Below are 16502 nucleotides of genomic sequence, written 5' to 3'. Positions count from 1 at the left end.
AGAAAACCTATTTGACTATAAGAAGACAGAAGAAATAAGATACCACAAAGATATTTTTTCTCTGTTAGACTCTGAGTTATTTCAGGACAGGATCCCTGTCTAATTCATTTTTGCATTCACCCAAAACATCTGACTCAACGCCTTGTATCCTATAACCTATTTGATACACACTGGCAATACATGTTTGTGTAACATATGTGGAGGAAGACAGAAAACATAAAGAGAAAAGAGTAATCTTGAGAACCACATTCTGGTGCAGAATTATTATTATTATTATTATTACTATTATTTTGAGACAGGGTCTTGCTCTGTCACCCAGGCTGGAGTGCAGTGGCATGATCATGGCTCACTGCAGCCTCAACTTCCCAGGCTCAAGCGATCTTCCTGCTTAGCCTCCCAAGTAGCTGGGACTACAGGCGTGTGCCACCTTGCCCAGTTAATTTTTTAATTTTTTGTAGAGGTGGCGTTTCACTGCTGCCCAGGCTACAGTGAACTCCTGGCTTCAAGCAATCCTCCTACTGCAGGCTCCCAAAGTGTTGGGATTACTGGCGTAAGCCACTGTACCCGGCCAGAAGAATTAAGGCTAAAGGAAAACTAGCTGTCCTACATTTGCCAGAATGAGTTTATGATTGCTGAGAGCAGGAGTTTGAAAGACTATATTCTATGCTCTCTGGTGGAGATAATATAATATAGAGCCTCAATTTCTTTTTTTCCCCCCAACTTTCCACAGCTTGCTCAACTCATCTGTGATAGAAGGGTTTTCTTCCCAACGCAACTTATTATTTTGGAATTGCGCTAACATTGGAACACAGGAGCCAATATGTTCTTTCAAACTCCTGCTCCCAACAAGACCAATTCCAAAATATTAAGATGCATTGGGGAGAAAAACTTATCACAGATGAACTTTAGGAAGTTGTGGAAAGTTGAAAGAAAAAAAAAAAAGTTGAAGCACTATATCATATTATCTCTACCAGAGAGCAGAGAATATTTCCTTACTAGAGAAATCTCATAGTTTATAAACCAAGATAACTGGTTTGTAGTTTTTTAAAAAGTTATTAAGAATGTATTCCATTATCTATTTGCTTTACCTTGTCATAGCAAAACTTTTTTTTTTTCTTTTTTGAGACAGAATCTTGCTCAGTCACCCAGGCTGGAGTGAGGTGGCACAACCTTGGCTCACCTCCGCCTCCCAGGGTCAAGCAATTCTCCTGCCTCAGCCTCCCAAGTAGCTGGCATTACAGGAACATGCCACCACGCCCGGCCACCTTTTTTGTATTTTTAGTAGAGACGGGGTTTCAACATGTTGGCGAGGTTGGTTTCAAACTCCTGACCTCAAGTGATTCGCCGTCCTTGGCCTCCCAAAGTGCTAGGATTACAGGTGTGAGTCACCGCACCTTGCCTCATAGAAAACTTTATGGCATGAATGATCTATTTATAACATACAGTTTTTAAAAAGTGGATTACCAACCTTAAACTGCTAACCACCAGGTCAAATGTATTTTCTCTGAAGGGAAGGAATTCTTCATCAGCTAAAATGCTGACAGTAGGAATTTCTGTTTCTAAGGAATTTTTCTAATGGTAAGAAAATAAAAGATTAAAAACACATTTATGTAGAATCTCAATTACTAACACAATCACTGTTTGTTAAATTGAAGTCAATGTTATATTTACTCGGCAGTTTCTACCCCCTTTCCCAAAGATAGCACAGAGAAGGCACCCAAAAAGCATTTCTTAAATGACTTAACATCAGCCAGAAAAAATGGCTAATTATTTGAAACAACATAAACAGGATACCCACCTCACACCAAAACAAATCTCAGAAAGCTGAAAGTTTGGCTGGGTGTGGTGGCTCACACCTATAATCCCAGCACTTTGGGAGGCCAAGGCAGGCAGGTCACTGAAAGTCAGGAATTCAAGACCAGCCTGGCCAAAATGGTGACACTCCGTCTCTACTAAAAATACAAAAATTAGCTGGACGTGGTGGCACGCACCTGTAATCTCAGCTAGTCAGGAGGCTGAGGCAGGAGAATCGCTTGAACCCAGGAGGCAGAGGTTGCACTGAACTGAGATTGCACCACTGCACTCCAGCCTGGGCAACAGTGCAAGACTATCTCGGGGGGGAAAAAAAAAGAAGGCTGAAAGTTTTAGTGAAACAACCAAAGTCCTAGAAGAAAATATGGGTGGACTGGACCTTTTACCCTTAGATGAAAAAGCCTAGGTAAACATAACTCAAAAGCCAGAAACTGTAAAGGAAAAGATTGATATATTTGATGATAAACTAATTAAAACTTTCTATTAATACAAATCGATAAACAATGTAAATAACTGAGGAAAACATTTACAACATATATAATGAAGGATTAATATCCCTAAAAACCAAGCTCTTACAAATTACCTAGAACACATGACAGCTAAAGTAGATGAAGGACAAGGTGCAGGCATGTCACAAAATTATTTACAAAATTCACAAGAAATACCAATAGTCAAAAGACATCAGCAGCTGTTAGACTGATGAAGACAAAAAGGCTGGCCCAGTGTTGCCAAAGCAAACTAGTAAAAAGTAACTTTGTCATTTTTCAGTCTTTCTAATGGCACTCTGAAGATGCATGTCAAAAAATTTTTAAATGAACATTACAATGAATCCATGAATTCTGCTATCAGGAATTTACACCCAGGGTAAAAATAAATCAAACATACAATATGGCTTCACACAAGGATTTTCACTGCAGTGCTGGTTATTGAGAAACTAGAAATGTAACTGCCCTTCAATAGAAAGTTTAGCTAAACAAACTATGGAGTATTCATATATTAGAATACCATGTAGCCATTTAAAAAAATGATATATGACACACATATATATGAATTCACTGACAAAAAAATGATGTGCTGTAAATAACATGGAATATTAGCATAGTAATGTTCATACACAATTGTGTGTTGTGGGGGCGGGGACAGTTATATATCTGCAAATGTGGAGACCAAGTGTCACCAATGGTTGCCTCTGAATGGTAGGACTAGGGGTGATTTTTCCTTTGTCCTTGATATTTCCTGTATTAGTTCCTTTTCATGTGTCAGAAAAGATAGTTTGAAGGAAATAAAAATAAAGAAATCAAATATGAAAAATCACGAGATTAGAAACCAACAGTATTAAAAAACTACCTACCAAAGCATTTTCTGCAATGTCGACTTGGAATAACTTTCCAATAGTTTCCTGCAATGGAATAACTAAAGCTGAAACAAACAAATCCAGTCACAAACAACTGCTGACATTTCTAAAGGTAGAAGTATTAATTATATTTTAATTTTCAGCTTTATAAGGGTATTTTTCTGCATAAAACCAGTATGGTACACAAATACTTTTAACAACACGTATCCTTTGTTACATTTAACTATATGTAATAAAATAGAGAACATGAGTATGCGTATTCAACATCCTGAGTTTACTACACTGGGTGAGGACTTCCATGTTAAGTTTTCCATGGCATAACATGCTAAGAACTAGTTTCCCCGCTCTTGTGCCACAAAGGACCTGCAAAGGGTTTCCCACCTTTTAGTTGTTCATTCAGAGTTTACAGAGTAAAGAAAGACTTAACAGATACAGAGGCGTAGGGGTGAGGCTTAAGTGCTTCCATTTTCCGTGTTTCACCTACCCTCTCTCCTTTCCAAAAGGAGACTATGCTATTTCTGCACCAGAAAAACACTCTTTCCCCTTAACCCTCTTTTCTCCAGGATCCTGCTCCCTCCACCTCCATCTCTATCACTCTTTAGTCTCTGTCTTCTGTGTCTCCTTCCTTCACCTTACAACAGGTACAAGCTTTCCAATTACGAAAAAACTCCTCCCTCTATGCACCTTCTGGTTGTTTGGTTTATAATCCACAACTCCTTCCTAGATTCTTTCTCCCCATTCTGGGTATCTCTTTGCTTTTACAGCTCTCCTAATACTATCTGCAGTCTGCGCTCACTGTTCTCAGTCCTGCTTCACCTGACCTCTTTGAAGCACAGCATTGTCAACAGCCTCCTAAAAGCTTCTTCAGAACCTTCTACTCTGGTTGCCCTCTTCTATTAGAGAAGCCAATCGTTTTTTACTTTACCCACACCCACTTCTCTGCCTGAAACTTGGAAAGATTTCATGCTACCAACATGATGTTGCTAAATATGGAGCTGGGAAGAGATGTGCTCAATGGTTCTCATGAGCCAGCTCCAGCACACTCCCGTGAGGGGTGAAAAATTAGATCAACAGGATTATCTATCCCTGTCTCTCACTTGAAAATTTGAACTAGGAGACTTCGAGATAATAGCAGAGGTCCCTGGAGTTGGAAGAACATTTAGACTTCAGGGTGTGCGCAGTGGTGCGCTGGCTCTTGGTTGGGGACTGCTTTGTATCATTTGCCAACTTCCACGGTATAAATATTCCCACCAGGGCTGATGTCAAGCTATCAATATGATGTCACAGAACAGAAATTGGGAAGAGATGCTAACAATTGGCTCTCACAGGTTGGCCTAAGCTAGCTTCAGCTCACCATTGGGTGTAGCATATTCATATGGGGCCACACACTGATGAACACTACTACGGATAGACCACAGGGAGTAAAAAGAATGAAGGCAACCAGACAGCATTCATGTAATACCAGAGTGCATGTGAACAGGAAGAACGTTGTTCTGGTGTTTCAATATTCCCACCTCTTGTGAGGCCTGGCTCTGTTTCTGGATCCCTGAGTTACACAGGAGCCTCTCTGTAACAAATGTTTCTGCGTTTAAACTGGCCTCAGTGCATTTTTGCTTTCAACAATCAAAAGATACCTTACTAAGACACTTTCCAGCTTACTATTCCTGGCATGTTTATTGGCTCTTCCTCTTTCTGCCAACCCTAAGTACAATTGCAGAAGGTTCTTTTCTATATTCTTGCCCTAGAGAGTTACCTATTTCTACGGTTTCAGCTGTCACTTCTGAAAGGGACTTCCAATTAAGAACCATAGCCTCCCCTTTGACAGGTTTACATTGCCTCACTTAATCCTCTTACCAACCTTTTGAGATGGGTATTATTGATCATATTTTATAAAAACTGAGGTCTAGAGCAATTGATTGGCCCACGTCCAACTATACACAGACAGTGGCAGAGTTGAATTTTGAAGCCCTATCTGACTTCAAGTCAACGGTCTTAACCTCAATACCCCAGTTCCAGTTCCACATTTCCAACTACCTGCCAGCTATTTATACTAACATATTCCACTGCCATCGCAAACTCGACATATCTAAAACAGGAATGATCCCGTGCTCCTTGCCACATCACATCCCTTGAATTTTCCAGTCACAAAAAGCATAACTTTAACTCTAAAGTTATTTTGCAATAGTCATTTAATAAATCTTCATTGTGATTTAGGTACTAGGATTTAGTAGTGATAAAAAATAAGCAAATCCAGTAAGAGAGAACACCAAATAAACATATATCAGGAGCTTGTAAGTGCTATGGAAACAAATAAAGCAATTAGTCAGCAGACAGCAGGGGCACTATTTTCTAAAGTAGTCACAGGAGGAATCTTTGATGAGGTCAGCTGAGTAAAGATCTGACAGGCGAGGAAGTAAGACACATAGTTACCTTGGGGAAGAGCATAGAGCAAAGCCCTGGCCCGTTTGAAAGACTGCAAGGAGGCCAGAGTTGCTGAAAAGTTGGGAGTGAAAGGAAGATGGGATCAGAGACATGATAAAAAACCAGAATCCTAAGGGTCTTATGGATTAGGACTCTGGATTACTACTAAATTAAAAGAGAAACTAACAGTTCCAAGCAGAGGACTGACAATGATTTCTGTTTTAAGAGAATTACTTTGCCATGATAACAGACTATCAGGGACAAAGGTAGAAGCATGGAGACCAATAGGAGGCTACTGCAATAATCTAGGCAAGAGGTGATGGTAACTGGACAACATGGTGATGGTAAAGGTGGCAAGAAGAGGTAGAGTTTGGTTATATTTTGAAATGTAAATAAAAGCTGCTGATAAATTAGATGTGGGAGAGAAGGATATAAGAGGAATCAATAAAAATGTTTTTTGGCCTGAGTAACTAAAAGAATAGATTTGCTCTGCCTACCATATCCGATCACTCATCAAGTTCTGTTGATGCTTCTAGGTCTCTCTCATACATCTCGTTATTTGTATGTGTTGGCTCTCCATGGGTGGCAGGCCTTTATTTCTCATGCCTGCAATGCCTTTAACACAGCCTTCTAATGGGTTTCTCTATCCTTTCTCTTCCTCTTTCTCAAATGCCATCCCCAAATTAATCTTCCTTAAACATCACTATATCACACCCTACAGCATTCTACTTCTGTGCCTTTCCTCCTGCCATGCTCTGATTTCCAATGCTAGGAGCCACCAACTCAAATTCTTTCAAATCCCAGGTCGGATTCTGTGTCCTCTAAGAAGCCTTGACCACATGAACCCCTAATGATTTTTCTTTTCCCTTAATTCCTGTTGCACTTTAATGACTGCACCATTTCTATGGCATTTACTATTACCAATAATAGTGTTTTAGGAGCCTCACCACCCTCTTCCTCACCCTGGCCCAAGTGTATGTTTTTATCTAAGCAGGTTTTATGTAGAAATTTTACTTTATGGCCAGGCACAGCAGCTCACGCCTGTCATCCCAGCACGTTGGGAGGCCAAGGCAGGCAGATCACCTGAGGTCAGGAGCTCAAGACCAGCCTTGCTAACATGGTGAAACCCCGTCTCTACCAAAACTACAAAAATTAGCCAGGCGTGGTGGTGCACCCCTGTAATCCCAGCTACTCAGGAGGCTGTGGCAGGAGAATCATTTGAACCCGGGAGGCAGAGGTTGCAGTGAGCCGAGATCGCGCCACTGCACTCCAGCCTGGGCAACAGAGACTCCATCTCGGAAAAAAAACAATTCCACTTTCATCTTTGTGTCTAGCACAATATCGTATACATAGAAGCCAAAAGAATAAATTAATATCTTTATGGTCTGAATTATAAAGTGCAAAATAAAATGTTATAAGCATTAATAAAGCTACTTATATTTAATCATACAGAAAGATTTCTAGTCAACTGATAAAATTAATATTTTTCTAGCTAAAAGTTAGTCACATTTTCTGTATGGATGCCAATCTGATTTTTGTGGTAATTATAAAAAATGTGAACAAAGTGGGAACAAAGAGAAATATCTTATACAGATTCAAATAAATTCTCAGTAGAAACACAATATACAATGGATTCAGAGAAAAACCCTTTAAGAAAAAAATACTAAAGAGGGGAGAAAACCACCATTGTTTCTACCACTTAAAAAAAAAAAAACAAATTAACAATTCTGATACAATTAAAATCTAAATATGTTGCAAGCTAAACTGATTCCTAGGAAAGTCTTTCTTTAAAATTAGCCAGTTACTTTTCAAAGTAAATTAAGTCACTGAATACATATACCTTATTCAAATATTGTGCAATGTAACCTCTTCCACAACCAAGATCCAAAGCAAGGGGGAAAGCTCTAAAAAAAAAAAAAAGACACAAAGGTTATGCTCTGTCCATAATACAGTCTATACATTAAGAATTATTTTTTCTTAAGTAAAATCATTTCAGTAAACACAACTTCCAGAAGGTTACATCATCTGTCTTTTCGGCCTCACCTTACAAGCTATATATACCAGAGCCTACAATACAAGGCAAGTCTGTCTGCTAGCTATTCACAGGACCTCGTGATGAGCCAGCTTTCCACTAGCTGTCTCCATGATGTGGACTCGAAGAACAGATCTAATGAGGATATTTTAACTCAATAATACATCCAGATAAAGAATGCAAAGAAGCTAATGTAAATCAACCTGAAAATAACTGACATACTCATCAATAATTATCTCTATTTCTCAGACTTGTTGAAGCAGTGGAACACTTAGAAATCATAATGTGAAATACCATTAAGTATTAATGTTAAACTAAAAAGAACTTGAATAATAAACTTTTACTGAAAACGTACCAGGTTCAAAGTACTGTACTAAGTGTCTCAAGCTAAGTAAGCCAAACCAAGTACCTCAACTAATAAGCAGCAGTCAACAATTCAGTGAGTCTGAATCCTGGGCTGGAACTATTATCCTCCATGCCATGCTGTCTTCTCTAAATATACTATGTTATGCTACATTGGTACAGACATCTAATTGTAGCCATAGGTTAAAAAAACAAACAAACAAACCTATAACGAGAAAACTTATCTACTAAGAACATTCTTCCTGAAAAACTTGAACAAGAAGAGCCCTTTGCAATTTGTTTTTAAAAAGCTTTGTCAAAATTATAGTACACGGCTGGAGAATCCCTGGTGGTAGATAACCTTATTTACCTAATGCCCTATAACTTGATGATGAACACAGGCAATATGGCACAGTTAGGTAGAGAGACTTTGGAACTAGTAAGTAAATCTTCCATTTTTGGAGCAATCTTTCTATTACTCGCTTTTGGCCAAATGAAGTGGATTCAGGCTTGGAGATAGATACAAGTTGTACTTCCACACATTCTTTTCTTTCTTCAGGCAACAATGAAGAAAACATTTGCTCTCCAGACAAGAAAAAGGAGACTTACAGAGTGATTTAAATCACCAGTCCGAGTAAATTCTTCCAAGTTCTGCCATTTCAGATATCAACTTCTCAGCATTTAACCTCCTGAATTTCCACTCAAAAGCTGACGGTATTGTATTATGATCACCACCACTTACCTGGGTATGTCATATACACGGTCTGCGATCCGACTTCCAACCTGAAGGATGACGAGAGGCGTAGGTTAACAAGGAAGTAACACTCTTTCTCCAGTATTCAACAATCCACGGGTTACCTGTGTTTTAAAATAAGTACTTCTCTTTTTCCCCTTTTCAGTGTCACCACAGGAACTTTCTTTTCAAATCACCAGGAAACAAAACTGAGGCAAATTACTCCAGAAGTCAATTTTATGAAATCAAGACAAATATTCTTAAAAATACACAACACACACACATATATATATGTGGTCTTACATTTCGTGTGACATAAGATCACAAAGATGAAAAGCAAAAGGAATACAACGGGCACATTATTGTCCACGGATATTAGCATGAGGTACATAAAGTGAAAAATTAGTTGGGGTTTATTGTATATGAGTACGTAAGTGGTCACTTAAGAAAAGCTGTATTATCTGATGACTAACAAATTTTGTGGAACTCATAAATGAACAACTTTTCTGAGTGACACTCGCAAGTTACAAAAAGCCAAATCTGAGGAAAGTGCACCTCCCCTGCCCCAATCCCATCCCAAGTTAAGAGTCATAAGATAAACACCACCTTTTGCTGGCCTAGCTTCATCTGGCAGCAATATAGATGTGGGAGTCCAGTATTCCCCACATTCCACTCATTTCCTCATAAAGACCCCAGAGTTGCTACTAGGACTTAAAAGTTCCAAACACAGATGTACTTGCTTTTTGAGAGAAGGGCAAGGGAGAAGGGAGTATAGATGTTTTTTCCCAGGAGTCCACTTTGTACATCATTCTTTTTTTTTTTTTTTTTTTTTTTTTGAGACGGAGTCTCGTTCTGTTACCCAGGCTGGAGCGCAGTGGCCGGATCTCAGCTCACTGCAAGCTCCGCCTCCTGGGTTCATGCCATTCTCCTGCCTCAGCCTCCCGAGTAGCTGGGACTACAGGCGCCCGCCACCTCGCCCGGCTAGTTTTTTGTATTTTTTTAGTAGAGACGGGGGTTTCACCGGGTTAGCCAAGATGGTCTCGATCTCCTGACCTCGTGATCTGCCCGTCTCGGCCTCCCAAAGTGCTGGGATTACAGGCTTGAGCCACCACACCCGGCCTGTATATCATTCTTAATATGAACACCCTATGTTTATTATAAAAAGAACTCTTCATATACTTTATTTGTTCTAGTCCCACAAATTGGCAAGGCCTCAATCAAGTTGGAATCCAGGTACTTTTTTTGGAGGAGAAAGGGCTACGAGCTCACATCTTCCAAGTACACGACATCAGCAGTGTAGTCCGTGCACCCTGCCTTACAAATAGGATCCAGAAAATTTATTGGTAGTAAACTTCCTACGTCTATACTAGACATTATCAGCCTAAGACTTCCTGAGAAACAGACACCCTGTCAATCATCTGATCAGACGTGTGCTTGCACAGAGCTCTGCTCAAGCTAGGCGTTCAGTAACCGTTACATTATACTTGACTCCAATTTTGTTCCACTCCTGAATAAAAATTTACTGAGGACTGAACTTGGGAATGCGTGTCCTCAAAGTAGAAACCCTCAGTCTTTGGCCCATCTGGGCAGGGAGAAAGAGGTTTCTCAAACGGGCCAAGACAAATTAGAGATCTTAATTTGATCTTCCTAAAACATAAATCAGATCACTGATTAAAGAGAACTTCACATTCCCCTACAGCAGTGCTAACAAAAAATGAGAGCCACATATGTAATTTCAAATTTTCCAGAAGCCACATAAGTAAAAACGAGAGAAATTTAATTTCAAATTTTAATTGAAATTTAATTTTAAATTTATATTTAATATATTTCATGGAATCGAATATATCAGAAATACCACTGCCAACATGTAATCAATATAAAAGCTATTAATGAGCTATTTTACATCCTTTTTTCATGCTAAGTCACTATACTCGTGTGTATTTTACACTTACGACATCTCAATTGGACTAGTCAACTTTCAAGTGTTCAACAGCCACATGTGTGGCCGGCAGTTACCACACTGGCTGGACAGCGCAGATACAGAAGAAAACCCCAAGTCCCTATCCTTCAAGGCCCTGATGATTTGGACCCTCCTGACCTCCTCTCCCACTCTCCCTCTCTGGAGCTTCACTGGAGGCCTCTATCGGCCTCAGGGACGTTGCCGAAATGAATGAAAGCACGTTACAAATATCCGAAGCTAGGCCTTGCGAGATTACAGTACAGGCCGAGAGAGGCAGGGCTGCCAGTCAAGGTCAGACGGCGAGGTGGGGTGAGGTCGGGGCCTAGCCGTAGCTCGCGGAGAGGAAAACAAGCCTCCGCGTCGTCCGCCCCACCGCCCAGCCGGCTCACCTCCTCCTTCAGGTAGTCAAACTTCGTAGGCTCCGGCTGCCGGGCCGCCCAGTTCTTCTGTTTCCTTTTCAAATCCCGGTCGAAGATATTTAGCGCTCTGAGCGAGGTGCTCCCGCGGGGAGAGACACCAGAGGTGATTTCCCTACGGCCAGGGTTCTCCGCTGAGACCCTTCCCGCCCAAGGTCGCCGACATAAGCGCCACAGCCCTGCCGGCCGCAGCATCTCCAGCTGCTACACCAATTGCCGGCACTTTTTGTCGTGCGCATGCGCCAGAGCGGCTTTTGTGCCTACTCCGAAGATCACAGAGGGATCGTGCAAGTAGTTTGGCCTACTTCGCTTGCCGTTACGGCAGAGCGCCACGCGGAGGATTGTGGGTGTGAGCCCCCATGTGAGGCTCGGGAAGGACTCCCGACGGTAAGTGGGCATGAGCTCGAGTTGAAGAGCTTGAGGGGTCGTAGGTGTGGCGCAGGGGAAGAACTAGTCTCTAACAGGATCTCCTTCGGATCTGCGAGGGGTTTTGCCCCTCCTCCTGAGCCTTTTCGGCCTCCTTTTCAGGGTCGCTTCTCAAATCAGTCTGTTAGCTGTCCCCCTGCGGTACGGAAGGTGGGAAGGAGACCCTCGTTCAGGGGCCAGCCTTGTGTTCGCATTAGAGAGCGGGCAGAAGGGGAGGGTGGGCTGCGGGGATGTGGGCGCATGTCGGAAGTGAGGTCTGGTCGCCTTCCCCTCTCTCGAATTATCTGACAACGAGTGCTTTCGTTGTAAACATTTACAATACATACATTACTTCTGCTTGTTGGGGTGGTACCTACCTCGTAAGATTGCTCGGAGTGTTAAGTGCTGTAATAAATCGAAAGATGTATAAATGCACCAGCGATAGCTTCAGTTTTTCCTGATTAGTGTAATTAAAAGGACTTGATTTTTGAATAAGGAATGCTGGCCTTTAAATTTTTTTTTTTTTTTTTTTTTTTTTTTTGGCTGTCAATAACGACTTTTGGCTCTTTGCAAAATTCCCATGCAGAGATGCTAAACAATTAGGGACTATTCACAAGGGAGCAATATTGCAATATTAATTTATACATACATATATATATGTTCTAGTGTGTTTTGGGGGGATCAACTCATTTGGGCCTTCATCACTTGTAGGATAAGATATTATAGAAATAAGTGATATTTATTAACTGGAGTGAGACTTTACGTGGAGATTCAAGTTTACTGTTTTATTTATTTTTAAACTTTTTATTACTTTTGAAGGATGATTGGATTTAAAGAGGGAACTTTGTGAGCTAAACCTGAGTTGATTTTGGTCGGTTTAGTTAGGATGCTAGCCTTATAGAACTAAAGGCTGTTGGCAGTAGCAGGAGATAAGGAGTAGCAGAATGAGACCAGAATGTGAAGAAACAAATGAGGCCAACTGAGGCTAGGGAATCTTACTTTTTTTTTTTGGTAGACAGGGTCTTGCTCTGTTGCCCCAGCTGGTGTGCTGTAGTGCCCTTAGGCTCACTCTAGTCAAGACCTCCCGGGTGGAAGTGATCCTCTTGCCTCAGCCTCCAGAGTAGCTGGGACTACAGGCGCCCACCATGCTGGGCTCATTTTTCTATTTCTTATGGGGTTTTACCATGTCACCCAGGCTGGTCCTGAACTCCTGGGCTCAACTGATCCACCCACCGTGGCCTCCCAAAGTGCTGGTGAGCCACCTCGCCCAGTCTAGGGAATCTTAATTACATTTGCTTTCAATTAGTAACACATACAGGTATACAGATAGAAATTCTAAGTGAGAACAATGGACATATATTTGTTCCCCTCCATAAAGCCCTGGGATTCTGCTTTGTCTGCTTTAAGTTTATTTCTCTAAATGATCTGTAATGGAAAGACGATATTTTGGTATGTTTCTGCTTTCTTGCATGTGACCCAGAATAAGTTGGAGAGATGAAATTAGACTTGTTACTTTTATTTTACATACATTAAACTGAGAATATATTGTGAATTTATGTGTTTTAAAACATTTAATTATGGTACTAACCATTATTACCATTAAAACATTTGTTTTATTTTTTAGTATTTGGTTTCTTCAAGCATTTGGTCAAGATTAAAAATTTAAAATGTCATCCAAACAAGAAATAATGAATGACCAGCGGTTTAGACGGGTCGCAAAGGACCCGAGATTTTGGGAAATGCCAGAAAAGGATCGAAAAGTCAAAATTGACAAGAGATTTCGAGCCATGTTTCATGACAAGAAGTTCAAGTTAAACTATGCTGTGGATAAAAGAGGACGCCCCATTAACCATAGCACTACAGAGGATTTGAAACGTTTTTATGACCTTTCAGATTCTGATTCCGATCTCTCTGATGAAGACAGCAAAGCATCAAATCAAAAGAAAATAAAGAAGAAAAAAACCCAGACTAAAAAAGAAATAGATTCAAAAAATCTAGTTGAGGAGAAAAAGAAAGAAACCAAGAAAGCTAATCAAAAGGGTTCCAAAAATAAAACTGATTTAGATAATTCTGAAGGAATTAAAAAAATGAAAACCTCATGTAAATTTAAGATAGATTCAAACATAAGTCCGAAGAAGGATAGCAAGGAATTTACACAAAAAAGTGCGAAAGAGAAAAAAAACATTGTTCAACGTACTACAGACTCTTCTCTCAAAGAAAAACGAAGGACATTAGACTCGGGCACCTCTGAAATTGTGAAATCTTCCAGGACCAAGCGTTCTAAGACAAGAGGAGAAATGCAATCAGGTAGATTGGAAAAACTTAGAGATTCTTGGGTGTTGCATTATTTATTTTTATACTGATCTTTCAAAAATGTAAACACATTAATAAGTATTTTCATAGTATTATGGAATGGTCAAATGCTTATCTGGAAATACAAAGCTATAAAAGAAATATGCAGTGATTATTAATTTTTGATGTGGTGCTAGAAGACAGACATGAGAATTTGAATCTTGAAGTTAAACAGTGATTTTGATTAGTAGTGAGCCCTAGTGAGAACTATATTCTCTAAACAGATGTTGTATGTCATTACATGATAAGAAGAGATGTGTTTAAAGAGGGTAAGTAGGCCGGGCACGGTGGCTCATGCCTGTAATCCCAGCACTTTGGGAGGCCAAGGAGGGCAGATCACTTGAGATCAGGAGTTCAAGACCAGTCTGGCCAACATGGTGAAACCCCATCTCTACCCAAAACACAAAAAATAGCCAGACATGGTGGCACACACCTGTAGTCCCAGCTGTTCGGGAGACCGAGGCAGGAGAATCGCTTGAACCTAGGAGGTGGAGGTTGCGGTAAGCTGAGATTGTACCACTGCACTCCAGACTGGCTAACAGAGTGAAACTCTGTCTCAAAAGTAAAATAAAATAAATAGTGTAAGTAGAACTCCATCTCAAAAATAAAATAAGAGGGTAAGTAGAGTTGAGTACTCATTCATTAATTTGTTCAACTGCTCATTAACTAGTGTGTGGCAGACAGAATGTGAGTAAAGCATTGTCACCCATCTCAGGGCTGTCGCTAGCTTATATGATATCTTTATGCAAATTAGAAAAAGATATGCTCTCTGGACACACCGAGCTCCCAGGAGTCACACTTTGGTCAAGAGATGGCACCTTTGAAGCAACAGATTTTTTTTGCCCCTGAGCAGACACAGCCCCGTCTGGAGTGCATGGCTTGGTGAGTGTAGGATGGCCTTGATTTTAGCCCTTCTTGTCCTTTAATAAACGCCCTTGTGCATGCTTAACTTTGTGCAGTGGCCCCTGTCTAAAGCAACATTGTCCAGCAGAAATACATAATTTTGGATTTTTTAGTAACCACATTAAAAAGTAAGATGAAACAGGTAAAATTCTTTTAAATAATATATTTTATGTAACCCAAAATATCAAAATTATTTCAATATGTAATCAATATAAAAGTCAATGTGTATTTTACTTTCTATTTTCTACTCATTTCAAACTAACATCATACTATTTTCATATTAATGTCAAGTTAGACAAAACACGTTTCAAGAGCTCAGTTACCACATGTGACTACTGGCTACCATATTGGACAATTTAGGTCTAAAGTAGAAGAAAGTCAGAACCATAATACAAAGTGCAATAGTAGTAAGTGCCATAAAAGATGTTTAGCAGAAAGCCTTGGAAATCTGGAGGAAGAAGTCACTCAAGATGTGGTAATCAGAAAAATTCACAGGGAGCACACTACTTTGGGGTGTGGAAAAATTTAAGTTTGAGGACCGCAGTGTTCTACATGGAAAGAACTTTTTGAGCAAAGATGTGATTGGGCATGTTCAGAAGAGATCAGTAGTCCCATTTGATTGAAGGGCCAAAATGAGTAGCAGCTAGAAATGATTGTTTGGAACTAGGTGAGAGACAGCTGGCTCTGTTTTGTGTTACGTGTTTACTAAACTTATTAAAATTTTATGTCACCTTCAGCAGCAAGCAATTTTGAGTGTTGATGTTGCTGATAGTTGATGATGTTCAAATGAGCCAGACCTGTCATTACAGGATCTAAGGAGGGGTCTCGATAGATCAAGAGGTTTTGATAGGCCTAGAGGTCTCGATAGGCAGATATCACACTGGGAAGGTAGAAAGTATCAGGCAGTGGAGTGAATTCTGAATAGCAGGGACTAGGGAGTCAGTGGTGGTATGCCATTTTACATAAGTGAGCAGCAGACCTCATGAGCCGTGGGAAGAAGGGATAGGAATCTGGTTACTGAAACTGAAGAATAGGATTGGAATGGGACCAGCAGCAAAGTTGATTTGGTGTTGAGTTAGTGAGGTAAGTTAGTCTAGGATCCACTTCATTTGGGGCACTGAATTAATATAACATAGCTGTATAATCCTTTAGATTGATTTTACAGACTCTTTTTACATATCTTTTCTCATTTAATTTTCTCAGTTACCTTGAGCAATGAGACTGTATCAGCGAACAAGGTTAAAGTGACTTATGTAAGGACATGGAGACCTGGAACTGCAACTCAAGTCTTCTGATTCCTTCTACCCCATTATGTTGTTTGCAGTAATTTTGTTGGTTCCACAGTTTAGGAAAGGCATTACTCATAAATAAGGATTACGCAGCTCTGTATATAGTTTTCTGTTCATTATCCATTCATCAGTTATCATTACAGCAATTACTGTGTGCAAGGGACTGTTTAAGTGCTATAAAGTAAAGGTGATGTGAGGACTTGGCAGTGTGATATTTGTCATTATAGAATGTTCATGCCCAGCACTTGCACTCCTGAATATGTTTTACATAAATAATTGGGTGTGTGCAAAGAATGTGCATTGCAGCATTATTTTTGAAATAAAATGGTAACTGGCTGGGCACTGTGGCTCACTTCACATCTATAATCCCAGCACTTTGGGAGTGCGAGGTGGGTGGATTGCTTGAGGTCAGGAGTTTGAGACCAGCCTGGCCAACATGGCAAAATTTTTACAAAAATTTTGTAAAAATACAAAAATTAGCTG

At 40.2% G+C, this 16502-nt stretch overlaps 2 protein-coding genes across 13 annotated transcripts in view; one reads left to right on the top strand and one right to left on the bottom strand.

Annotated features, from left to right (window-relative positions):
• LOC105481497 (NADH:ubiquinone oxidoreductase complex assembly factor 5) overlaps positions 1-11319 on the bottom strand; it is a 35615-nt gene extending 24296 nt beyond the window's left edge. For 3 of the 9 annotated variants that reach the window (XR_003017999.2, XR_011613533.1, XM_071079688.1), the window contains exons 1-5: positions 11044-11315; positions 8704-8744; positions 7428-7491; positions 3164-3211; positions 1469-1572 (exon numbers count right to left, since the gene is read on the bottom strand). Coding sequence is in view for 5 of the 9 variants with exons in the window: in XM_071079688.1 (XP_070935789.1) it covers positions 1469-1572; positions 3164-3211; positions 7428-7491; positions 8704-8744; positions 11044-11265 (479 nt within the window). In the remaining 4 variants the exon portion in view is untranslated. Of the gene's footprint in view, positions 1-1468; positions 1573-3163; positions 3212-7427; positions 7492-8703; positions 8745-11043 lie in introns of those variants that run through there. The other 6 variants (XR_986970.3, XM_071079686.1, XM_024792820.2 and 3 more) reach the window with 6 other exon arrangements.
• A 10-nt stretch (positions 11320-11329) lies between these two features.
• LOC105481496 (ESF1 nucleolar pre-rRNA processing protein homolog) overlaps positions 11330-16502 on the top strand; it is a 69491-nt gene continuing 64318 nt past the window's right edge. Inside the window, exons 1-2 of one of the 4 annotated variants that reach the window (XM_011741111.3) lie at positions 11330-11457; positions 13100-13782. In XM_011741111.3, coding sequence (XP_011739413.2) covers positions 13143-13782 — 640 coding nt within the window. In that variant the 5' untranslated portion in view covers positions 11330-11457; positions 13100-13142. Of the gene's footprint in view, positions 11458-11485; positions 11502-11558; positions 11647-13099; positions 13783-16502 lie in introns of those variants that run through there. The other 3 variants (XM_071079685.1, XM_011741112.3, XM_024792819.2) reach the window with 3 other exon arrangements.

The sequence above is a fragment of the Macaca nemestrina genome, chromosome 15, assembly GCF_043159975.1.
Source record: "Macaca nemestrina isolate mMacNem1 chromosome 15, mMacNem.hap1, whole genome shotgun sequence".
NCBI classification, from domain to species: Eukaryota; Metazoa; Chordata; class Mammalia; order Primates; family Cercopithecidae; genus Macaca; species Macaca nemestrina.
Note: the sequence above shows the minus strand (reverse complement) of the source record. Positions and strands in the feature narration are given on the sequence as shown.